This window comes from Hippopotamus amphibius, chromosome 12 (genome assembly GCF_030028045.1).
Source record: "Hippopotamus amphibius kiboko isolate mHipAmp2 chromosome 12, mHipAmp2.hap2, whole genome shotgun sequence".
NCBI classification, from domain to species: domain Eukaryota; kingdom Metazoa; phylum Chordata; class Mammalia; order Artiodactyla; family Hippopotamidae; genus Hippopotamus; species Hippopotamus amphibius.
In genome coordinates this window covers 4,658,977-4,671,087 of record NC_080197.1, presented here as the reverse complement: position 1 = coordinate 4,671,087, position 12,111 = coordinate 4,658,977, and the positions used below count along the sequence as shown (strand labels likewise).

General features: G+C 45.1%; 1 protein-coding gene across 4 annotated transcripts in view; it reads left to right on the top strand.

Annotated features, from left to right (window-relative positions):
- The window catches only part of RAB22A (RAB22A, member RAS oncogene family), a 59,855-nt gene that overhangs the window by 30,636 nt on the left and 17,108 nt on the right, over positions 1-12,111 (top strand). For all 4 annotated transcript variants that reach the window (XR_009048446.1, XM_057702737.1, XM_057702736.1 and 1 more), the window contains 3 exons: positions 7,404-7,475; positions 7,567-7,673; positions 8,310-8,419. Coding sequence is in view for 3 of the 4 variants with exons in the window: in XM_057702737.1 (XP_057558720.1) it covers positions 7,404-7,475; positions 7,567-7,673; positions 8,310-8,419 (289 nt within the window). In the remaining variant the exon portion in view is untranslated. The remainder of the gene's footprint in view (positions 1-7,403; positions 7,476-7,566; positions 7,674-8,309; positions 8,420-12,111) is intronic.

The window sequence follows — 12,111 nt, the reverse complement described above, 5'->3', positions numbered from 1 at the left end:
TCTCAAGTGGGACAGGCCTTTGCTAACCATCACTCTGCCATCTTCAGAAGGGCTGCTTCCCACAGAGTCTTCCTGAATATATCCATAGACACAGCCCTGGCATCTAGCCTATTAGCCACAAACTCGTGGCTCTTCACGCAAGTAATATCTGTACCCTTTCACTGAATCCCAAGTTTTAGTTACCCCCCTCCCATAGATTTGATGATATAGCAAAACCCTCATCATAAAGCATCATGCTACAATATAGATTCCATTATGCTTTGAATCAGAGCCTGTCCTGGTAGATAGTGATGTATAGCATCTTTTTCCAGAACATAAAAAAAGAATAACACAAGGGTTTATGCCTCTCTCTTGCTGCTACCGTAATAGCAGGATTCTGTTAGGTTTTGTGATCAGCTGGTCTGCCTGCCTCTTATTTCCTTACTTCTAATTGATTCTGCACCTGGAGTAGCTGCTCTGCGATGCAAACCTGCCTCACCCCTACCTGGATCTCTATCACTGAGCCCGCCAGGGACTTGCGCAGAGAATGTCGATGAGGCCAGTGGGCCCGGGAGGCCTGCCCAGCCAGAGCCCCACGCCATGGAGCCCGCCAGGAGAGGGGCACCGGCGGTGAGCCCTTCCTCCACATCACAGGGTTTAAGAAGAGCGAAACAGCTGACAGCTAATCACAAACTGTCTGAAATGCTGTGAGGATCCTCCAGGGAGCATCTGTAAGCTTGTCCTGCCCATTTGTCCTGGGCATGGCCTTTAGGGCCCGGACCGTGCCAGCCTCAGCCACTCTCCATCTTCACCCCCTCCCACCAGTTCACCCTCCAAGACCAAACTGCTTAGACTTCTGCCATGCACCAGGCCAGTCCATACCTTCACACCCATGTCCTGTCCTTCCATCTGCTTAGGATACCCTCCCTCCCACTGTTAGCCTAGAGAACACGTGTTCTGCCTTCAAAACTCTCATCTGATGTTGCCCCAGGGGCTTTCCTCACCACCCCTGCCCTTCGCAGATTGCCACACGCCCCGCCATGCTCCAGCGTGAATCTGGAGGCCCTCCTTGACTCCTTCCTCCCTCCCTGTCAGCCTTCCACGGTGGCGGGTCGGCATGTCCTGACAGCTCCGGTTTCTAAATACACCTCAGGTCCATTTGCCTCTCCCTGTCTCCACAGCCAGCTCTCTGCTCTCAGCCACCTTGAGGTCTCACCTGAGAATTCCTTTTGCCTTTTGACTGGTCTCCCTGCCTTCCCCCTTCCCAGCCCCACTTAATACCTTATCCTCCTGCCTACTACCCTTCAGTAACCTCCCACTGCTCCTCTACCCGCCGAGATTGCCCGGCCCAGTACCTCCTCCCACTTCCTCAGACACTCCCAAGGCGGGCCTCACACTCGCTGCCTGTACTGGGACCCTCTCTTCCCTGAGCGCAAAGCCTGGCTGGCTGGCTCCCCACCAGCCTTTTTGTCTCAGGTTCACAGTCACAGCCTCACAGTTTTCCCTAACCCTCTGTACCTCAGCATGACTCCAGCGCCTTCTCCATCACTGCCCTGTGTTCATTTCCCTCAGGACCCTCATTCCAGGGTGTAATTAGGTATCTGTCTACACACCTTTCCTGACAGGCTCTCCCCACAGACTAGAAATGGTGAGAGCTGGGATCACGGGGTTGTACTCCCAGGGCCCAACACAGAGCCTAACCTGGGGCTGATACTCAGGTATGGGGTGGGCCAGTTAGCAGCCGAACTCTTCAGCATTTCTTCATATCCTGAACAGTCTTTGTGATTGTCCTGTTTCCTTACTTATTTATCTTGTGTGAGACTGTGTGCTCCTCGGGGCAGGGACCATCTTCATGTCTGTGCTCTCAGCCCCTGGCGCACAGTATTGATGCCAGTGGCTTGTGTCAGTTGATTGCCAGCCCTGCTTTGGCACAGGTAAGGAGGAACAAGGCCCTCTGCCTACTTTTCCCATGTGAGTATCGCATGCCTCAACTTCTGCATTTCTGATATTTGTGTATTTATTATTCAGTGCTCTGTAGTAATGCGGTTTATCATGGCACCAAAAGTCATCGTAACGTGGCAGCCCTTTACGATGAACTGACCACTCAGACACCTTCCCCACTTGACCCTGATGCTTTCACAGATGGGTTATCTTTCTCATGGTCCAGTTGCAGTTGGTTGCAAGGTAATTTCATTAAGTCAATGAAAGTGATTTTGGAGAACTTCTCAGATGTCATGCAAAGCCGTCGATGGTAGGGAGCTTGTTAAATTAAGTGAGGAGAAAACTACTGATCAGAATGATGATGTAAGTGCTTCAGAAGATAATGATTTGTGTATCACAAGGTTGAGAGGCCTAGGGAAAACTGATGGGAGTTCCCAGATATTTTGTAAAAATTCCCTTTTTATCATAGGACTAGGAAAGGCAAACCTGACATCAAGGATGAATACCATATTGTGCCAGCATATGGTTTTATCAGAAGAATCACAGTCAAATTATCAATCAACTTTGACTCAGTCTTCATTTAGGAAACTAGCTCCTGGTTGCAGTAATAAGCCTAAGTTTTTTCTAACATCAGATTAAATGAAACTTGTTTTCATAATTTCTTTCTCAAGATACAGCCTTCATCAGACCTTTCCATCCCTATTCGCTATCCCAAGTGAATTCATTTTAACTGAACTTTTCCCACCAGTCATTCTTCACTAACAAGGACTCCTCCAGAAGTATGGAGACAGACCCAGCCCCTGCTCAGACACGCACCTCAAATCCATGTCAGAAGTGCACCGTAACTGTAGCAGCAACATTTCAGATACTTGCCGTCTGTGATCATGTGAAAGAAGGCTTCTTAAACAAAGTCCCTGTATCCAGTCCTTGAAGATTTATGTCCCTGAATCTTAATGTGGTTTCTCCTAATGACTATTTCTAGAAGTCAGAGAACCAGAAGACGCGGACTCGTTCATTGTCACAGGAGTCACGTAAGGAGTTGTTCTTGTGTTTGAAATCGGGAGAACCTGTAGTAGCTTAATATCTAGAGCTGGGGGCCACAGGATGGCCCATGGGCCAAAACCAGCTTGCTTCTTGTTTTATCAGAACACAACCATGCTTACTTGTCTACATACCATCTTTGGCTACTTTCATGCTTCCATAGTGGAATTGAGGAGTTTGCAACAGAGATCATGTGACCCACAAAGCTGAAAATGTTTACAACCTAGCCCCTTCCAGAAAAAGTTTGCCAGCCCTTGATCTGGAGCCAAATTAGGAGCAGAATTGTGCTGACGTCCTTTGAGTATCTTTTTAAGCTGCCACGTTCTTTCTTTACACCAAAAGGATATGGAAAGAGTTCAGTGTCAGTAATGGTGGAGTGGCTTGTAACAGACTAACCCTCCCACAGGTAACAATTACGTATAAACTCTGGACAAAATATTAAAAAACAACTCTGAAGGTACTGCCAAGCAACCAGATGCAGTCGGGGACTGCAAAGGGAGCGACACTGAATGAGACTCACATTTTCATGGCTTTTCCCCAGAGGGCACCCCCCAGACCATGTAGCACAGGGTAGCTAGGACTCAAGCAGAAAAGCCATCCTTTTAGCTTGTGGTATTTGAGGACCGAGTTTAAGCTTGCTAGAGCAGCTGAGAAAAGAGGAGGCACGTCCCAGAAAAGATGGATCCAACAAGCAGGGAAGGCCCAAAAATCTGCTTATAAATTCCCTTCATGGCTTTGTTTAACCCCCAAATTGTGAATGCCCTGGGGCGACACTAAGGGACCCAACAGAAACCAGGAGCCAGAGGGTGACGAGACGGAGCAGAGACTCGGCTGCTACTCCCCACAGGGAAGGGAGAGTTTGGAGTCCAGTGCTGCCCTGTTAGAGGAGAGTGATAAACACCTGGGGCTTCCCCAGACCTTCCAAAGGGCCGCGTCTTAGGAGTAGAGACCCAAGTAGACCCACCCTAACCACATGTAAAACCAGTCTCAGGGTGATTAACCAGTGTTTTAACACTTTAGAGAAGTTAAGGGAAACCAGACAGTTTAAAAGTGTTCAAAGATTTAAAGGAAAAGCAGTCTTATCTATTGATACTTAACTACAGATGGGGAATCTCATACAGAATGGCAACTAATTACCAAATGGAAATGCTAAAACTGAAAACTGTAAAATTTAAAATGAAAAATCCACTGAATAGGTGACAAATTGACCAATCAGAAGAACAAAGAGTGGAAAAAGGTGAACAGAGTACCATAAGGACAAATTCAAACAATCTAACATACATGTAACTGGAGACCCAGAAGTTGTAAAAGGTGCAGCGAGGGACAGAAAGAAATTTCGAGAAATAATGGCTGAAAATTTCCCACATTTGGGGGGAGTACATCAACTCACAAATCCAAAAGTTTAGCAAACTCATAGGTACAAAGAAAACTGTGTCTAGGTCCATCATAGTCAAACTGCTGAAAACCATAGTCAAAGAGGAACATCTTAAAAGCAACCCGAGATGATAGGATAGACACATTGTGCACAGGACACAACAGTATGAGTGAGGGTCAGCATCCCAGAGTCCATGGAGATGGGAAGACAGAGGAACAGTGTATCTTTAAAGTACTAAAATTATCCATCTGCCAAAATTATCTTTCAAATATGAAGTCAAAGTCATGACAACTTTAGAAGAAAAGCAGAGAGGATTTAGCAGCAGCAGTCTCAGAAAGTCTCTCAGGCCGGAGGAAATGACACCAGATGGTTGCTTCGATCCGTAGGGAGAGAGAATAACCACTAGAAATGGTAAATATAAAAATCTGTCTTTTTCTTATTTAAAAGACTGCTGTCTGTCTAATGCAAGGGATATAATAATGGGCTGTATGGGTCATACAGATTTACAGTATTTGACAACAGCACAAAGGACAGTGGGATAAAAAACATCTTACGAGGTTCTAATCTTTTACATGAGTTGGTACATTTTAAACTCTAAGTCACCTGTGAGAAACATGAGAGCAGCCACTTAAAACATAATACAGGATGGCATAACTAAAAAGCCAATGGAGGGACTTGCCTGGTGGTCCAGTGGTTAAGGCTCCACACTCCCAGTTGCTGGCTGCACAGGTTTGATCCCTGACTGGGGAACCAAGATATCCCTCATGCCATGTATTGCGGCCAAGAGAAAGAAAAGCCAATGGACAAATTTACGTTAAAATTGAATACTAAAAAATACTTAGTTAATTCAAAAGAAGAGAACAAAGGAAGAACTGGTTTGGTTTTTGTTTCTTTTTTAATGGAACAAATATGAAGCAAATAGCAAAAAGGTAGACCTAGTATCAGTAAAGACCAAATATATCAGGAAGTATATTGTGTAAAGGAACTAAACATTCTGCTTAAAAGGCAGAGGTTGTCAGATTGGATCAAAAGTCAGGATCGAACATTGTGCTGCTTATAAAAGGATTACCATAAATACAAACCCAGAGATTGCTTGAAAATAAGAGAATGGAAGAGGATATTCTGTGCAAGTTGTAAGCAAGAGAAAACCATTGTGGTTATGTCAGTATAAATAAATAGACTTCAAGACAAGGGTTACTGTCAAGGATGAAGAAGGGGCATGGAAAGAGGAGCATTAGGGAACTTTCCATGTTGATACGAACATTTTACATCTCAGTGGATGGTGTTGACATGGATGTATACATACACATTTGTTTTACCAAAACTTAAAAGACCTTTTATCAAACTTAAGATCTTTGCACTTCTCTAAGTGAATTTTACCTTATAAATTTGAATGCAAAAAAAAAATACAAAACCCCAAACAACCTTGTAAAGAATGTTTCCAGAATGATGCGTAAAAAACGAAAGCTGCTATCTTAGCCTTTGCTCCGTCTGTGTGCTCCTGGGACTCGCACCCACGGAAGGCAGCCCAGAGCCTTTCCACCTAATCCGGTTTCCTTAAAGTTGTTTACCAGCTTTGTTACTGTTTTTTTTCTCTCTGAAACTTAACATATTTTATTGGAAATTATCAGGCTTTGACCCCTGTGAGAGGCGAGGAGCTTTCTCCCTGAGACTAGTAAAACGTCACAGGGATGGTCATCTGGGTCTGGCGTTTAGTTTGACCTCACCCTGCGGCTTAACAGCTCTTATTCCCTTATTGCCCACTTCTGGCGCCTGGCCCAGAGATGAAATGGGTACTAAACAGACATGCTCGCTTCCTCATGGAGTTAGTCATAATTTCACTTTCGTTTATAAAACTCAAATTAGCATGAAAGGTTAAGTCGTTGGGTGAGAAGCTGTGGAGTCTGTAATTCTGTATGTGGAATGTACTGTGCCTCAGATGCTCACTTTTTTTTTTTTTAGCTCTTTAATGGAGTATAATTGCTTTACAGTGTTGTGCCAGTTTCTGCTGTACAACAAAGTGAATCAGCTGTATTTATACATATATCCCCATATCCCCTCCCTCCTGCAGCTCTTTCCCACCCTCCCTAGCCCACCCCTCTAAGTCATCACCAGTCAGATGCTCACTTCTGATGACAGTTCCTACTTGTGTTTTGGGAGGAAGCCACAGAACAGAGAGCAAGAGGGGAGTCCAGTGGTATCTCTCACATCATATGTAGGAGTCAGGTTTCAAAGTCAGGGTGTAAGACAAAGGTCAGGAGTAGGTAAGAGTCTTGGCATCACAGTCACTGAGCAAGGTGCTTACATGGGCACACACAGATGTCCAGGAGCAGGCTTGACCGGGGAGAGAGCTTCCCATTTTCCATCTCACACTCTATCGAGAGAAATAGCCTAAGTCAGCCTCGCTGTTCACATTGTTATTCCTCTCCCTTTCCTTCTCTTCCCTCCCTGTTGCATTGGGGCGTGGGGGTGACTGGTGGGAAGGAGCCCTGCACAGAGTTACATTCACGGAAATGAAATGAGATACATGCCTGCATTTGGGAATTGCCACGTGTGTGGAAGATACCAAAAAAGCGAGTTACAAGCTCATCCAAGTCATGAATGTAAATGTGTACTCATTTCTGTAGCACAATCAGCATTTAGATTACAGCGTTACCTTTACGACACCAAAATGCAGCCACTTCTCTGGAGAACTATTGACAGCATTATTTTAATCTCTTTGATAGTTTGGGAAGCCAAAGTTTAAAGGACTGTTGAACAAATGAATTTGGGAATTATAACATTGAGTTCAATTAAAAAGCCTTTTTAGCTGAAATGATTGTTTATAGTACCATATTTAATTCCTATAAAACTGTATTCCAGACTACCTTCTGAGAGGCATCTCAGTGTTACATTAAAAGTTTTTGCCTTTGGTAATTACTGGTTCATTTGCTTTAAAGCATCATGTCATCTTCTTTGGCTTAAGAGAAAGATTACCTTTTGTGCAGGGATAATGGGCTTAAAGTCTAGTAAAAAACATATTTAACCAGTTTTCCCAATTTTGTTGTTTGTTTTTCCCTGTTTGCAGTTTCGTGCCTTAGCACCAATGTACTACCGAGGCTCAGCTGCAGCTATCATTGTTTACGATATCACGAAAGAAGTAAGACTTACATCCCGTATTCTTTAGATGATTTTGAAGACTCTGCTTCAGTTGCTTAGATCTCTAGTTGCTTTCCTCCTTTGTGTTACAGGAGACATTTTCAACATTAAAGAATTGGGTAAAAGAGCTCCGACAGCATGGCCCGCCCAATATTGTAGTTGCCATTGCAGGAAATAAGTGTGATCTTATTGATGTAAGGTAAGTTATTAGAACAGGAGATTACACCGCTGATTGTGTGTTCCTTTTCTTACAGTGCAATATCCAATATAAGAATCTTGCTTTTATTTCATCTCTGACATTGAAAGATTCCTTTTTGTTGTCTGGTTGGAGTCCTGAAATTCCAAACTAAAATTTAAGAGTCCAGACATTCGGAGCTAATTAGATTGTATATTGAGACAGGTGTGTAATTTATTTGAATGTCGGTTGCATCACACTTGACATTGTCTGAGATTGATGTAGCCCTCAGCTCTCATGGCTTAGGATGCCTGAATGGGGAAAGGGTATTTTAAGGGAAGCACGTTTATTGACAATTTCTCTGGACCACTTCCACGATTTCCCAAGCAAGGGCTCTACTTTGAGGGGAAGAGAAACACCAGTGGTTCTTTGACCATCGCATTAGATGCCTTGCTAGTAATCCCAAGTTCTGTTCTGTCCTGCTCTGTTTGCGTTAGCCACGGAAGTGGTGTAATTGGCAGGACTGCCATGTCGGGGCTCATTCACCAGCCATTGGTGACATCCTTTGTCATCACACATCTGGTTAATTACTGGGTAGGTAGGGATCACAGTAAGCTCTTAATGGGCAGAAGTTCTGATTTGCAATTTGTTGCCTTTTAGAGAGGTCATGGAAAGAGACGCTAAGGACTACGCCGACTCCATCCATGCCATTTTTGTAGAGACCAGCGCAAAAAATGCGATAAACATAAACGAACTCTTCATAGAAATTAGTGAGTATCTCTGTGCCTTATGGGTTTCCTCTGTGCAGACCAACTTAAAACAGAATTATCTTGCCGAGTAGAATTTTCTTCTTATGTAGAGTAGTCTAGTCTCTGATATTGTTCTCAGTGGAATGAGATTTGAGAATTTAAGAGTGACGGCGGGGTTTCACCTCATGCTGTAATTACTGGAGAGCTGCTGCCTGATGGCTGTAGCCCTTCTAGAAAGAGTGTTGCTACTGAATAAATAATGTGCAGGGCTCAGAGGTCCTAGAATCTGTCATCTCTCCCTCTTTCTTTCTTTAAATGTGTTTCAATTACTTGTCCAAAGTCATTGAAATGAACAAAATAAATAAAGGGAAATGAAATGCATATGTAATTGCACTAAAAGAAAACCCTCAAAAATTAACACTAGGCCCTTGCTAGTGAAACATCAGGCCGCCTTTTCCCATCCCTCCTCTTCCCCTTTCCAGAAGTGTTAGTGTGATGACGCTAGATGGGAGAGAGGCTGCTGCATGCCTTTGGGAGCCTCTGTAGATTGTATCTGTTGATTCATTTCATTCAGATCTGTCAGAGTATTTATGGAGAACTGCGCCAAGCACCATGGGGCGGGGCGGGGCGGGGGGGGGGACAGCACCAAGCACCACACTGGGGCTGCCCCTGCCTCCACTGGGGGAGAGGCCGCGAGCACACACATAAGTAAGGTCCCTTCAGATGGTGAAGGCGATAGGAAGGAAGTAACGCGGGGTGAGTGCCAGAGTTCTGCAGGTGGTCAGGGAGGGTTCTCTGAGGAGGTGATGTTGGAGGGAGACCTGACAGAGCCAGTGTGCAGAGCTCTGGGGCTCATGTTAAGCGAGCAGGTCAGACTTCCAGATGGAGGACAGGACAAAGCCAGCCCAGCACAGTGAACTTCTTGGTTCAGTGCCATCCTTTGAGGGGGCTCTGGGAGAAGGGGAAGGGCCCTCCGCAAACATGGCCGGGCAGGGATGGCCCCCCAGAGGAGCAGGCCTGGGGCCAGCGCCGAGACCTGGGGGGCTGCAGAAAGCTCTGGTGACCCTGACAGCTGGCAAGAGTAGGCCCAGCGCCAGCAGGTGGACCACGCTGGGATGTAGGCCCCTGGCTGCTCAATTGCTGGGGTTAATTTTGGTTTTATTTTTATTTTTTGATGTTTTTAGTTCAGAGAAGCAGAGGTCTGCATGTTCTGTAACAGGTCACACTGTTCAATCTGGCCCCTGACTCAGATATTTCCAGAGTCCCGTGGAGGCCTGGCAGGCCCCTCTGCCGCCTAGGGCGGCTGGTAGACGCTGGTGTGCACGCTCTAGTGCAGCCCCTTCCTTCCAGCATTGAAGAGCCACAACACTTGTCGTCTTCCGAGGCTGTGAACAGCGGTCACCCAAATGCCTTCTTGAAAGGCAACATGAAGCCAGGCGGGCATGTTTCACAGTTCAAGCTAAAATATCTGTGTGTATAGTGTCATGAGTGCTAAAATGACCACTATTTTTTAAAGTATTAAAAACAGGAAGGTGGTGAACTGTACCAATAATGAAAAATCCTATATAAAAACTAGCCTGTGCATACTCATTTTAACTGGGAAAAATAAAAAATATATGTTCGAAAAGGTTAGAAAAATTTAGATGTAAATTGAGTTTATTATTTACTGAGTGTTGTAAAATTGCATTAGCACAGTGCCTGCTTTGTGAGCTTTTTATTGAAGTCTGATATCCATGCTGAAAAGTGCTTGAATCAGAAGTATAAAGCTCCAGGCACATTCATGGACTGAGTAGCTTCCTATAACCAGCACTTGCTTCAAGACCCAGTGGTGCCCCAGGAGCCTCGACCCCACAGGGAGCCACCATCCTGACCGCTGACTCTTCTTGTTTTGCCTATTTTTATACTTATGTTTTTTTAAACACACTGGGTTTACTCTCTTGTGTCTGGTGTCTTTAGCTCTATATCCCATTTGGTAGATTCATCCGCATCCGTGTAAGCTTCTTTCCCATCGCCATAGAGAGTGTGTGTCAGGGCGGGCACAGCGGGGAGTATCCACAGCGCAGTCGCCCACAGGGTGGACAGGCGCTGGGTAGTTGTTTCCAGCTTCAGCCTCTGTGAACATGCTGCTTCATGTCCAGTATGTACACGACAGGAACACGTTTTTGTTGGATCTGTTTATACCCAGGAGAAGAATCGCTAAGTCATCAGGTATGTGTGCGTGGGGCACAAGGTTACTGCCACACAGTCTCCAGGGTGGTTATGCCAGTCCACACAGATGCCAGTGGAGTCTCAGCACCCCAGTCGCTCTGACTCGGGCAGACAGGGTAGTCACCTGCACTTATGGCAGTGAACGAAGTCGATGTCTGTTTGCATTTTTATTACCTCTAGAGATCCTCTTTTGTGTAGTTTTGCCTATTTTCCTGTTGGGTTTATCTGCCTTTATCTTAGTGTTTATAGTTTATCTTGGATATGAGTCCATTGTTGATTAAGTCTATTGGAGAGATCTGCTCTGTTCCTTGACTTCTTATTTTTTAATCAACTGCTTTAGTGAACTGGAGCTTTTAATCTTAGTGTAGCCCAGTTTATCTTCATTTTCCCTTATGGTTAGCATTTTGGGGCTCCTGTTTAAGAAATCCTATTTCCAGGTCACAAAGGTGTTCTCTTCTGCTTTCCTCTAAAAATATTTCAGAGATGGCTCAGTAATACCAGCTGTGTTTTTAGTATCCATTCATTGAGAAATAAGTAATGACAAGAAAAGTCAGTAAAGCTTTTAAATAAATTTGCAGTGTATTCACAACAGTGCATATAGGCATTTGGAAGAGCTTGTAGGACATACCAGGGGACGCCTCCCAGCCATGTAGGCCCCATGCTGTGTGCTGCCCTCTCCCCCCCACCCCCCCAGCCCCCGCTCTGCAGGCTACTGGGAGCGCTGGAGGCCCCAGGCTGGGCGCCCGAGGACCTGGGGGATGGCAGATTCCCGCTCAGCCTCTTGAATGCCAAAGATGCAGGTGTCAGTTCGTTCCCTGTTTTCAAAATACCTCAGCACCAGGTACTGTGCTGAATAGATACTGGAACATAAAGCTGGAGAAACACGATCTCTTCCCTCGGAGAGCTTAGGGCCTAATTCGAGGGAAATAGTGGAGACAGTTGTGTAAACAAATGTGTAATAACATGCTTCTGGCTCCTGACTGATTTTAGCATCTGAGATACTGGGCAGAATTAGGAAGTGGGAGGGTGTCAGGAAAGCCTTTGTACAGGAAGCAGCCCTTGAGTTATCAGCAAGGTAGGTGGATGGATGATTTAAGGTTTCGCTCAAAATTGACATTATGCTTCACGGAGCAGTAAAGTGAAACCTGTTCATTCTCAAGCATTGTTGGTAGGAGAATAAAGTGGCACAGCCTCTTCAGAGAGCAATTCGGCAGCATCTGTCAAAGTTTAAATTGCACATCTTTCTTGCATTTGTGCTAGATAGACACTGAGAATAGTGTGTCAGTGTCAGATAAATACCCAGGAGTAGGATGGCTGACCCCGCTCTTCCACGCCTGTTAATTTATCCCACACGTGCACTCGTGGGTTCCAGTGACAGTCTTTGCAATGTTGTTAATAACATCAAAATATTGGAAACAGACTAAATATCTATCAGTCGGGGATAAAGAACGGCACATCACACAGTGCAGTATCACAGAGCTGTTTACAAGAACGCTCTGGCGGAG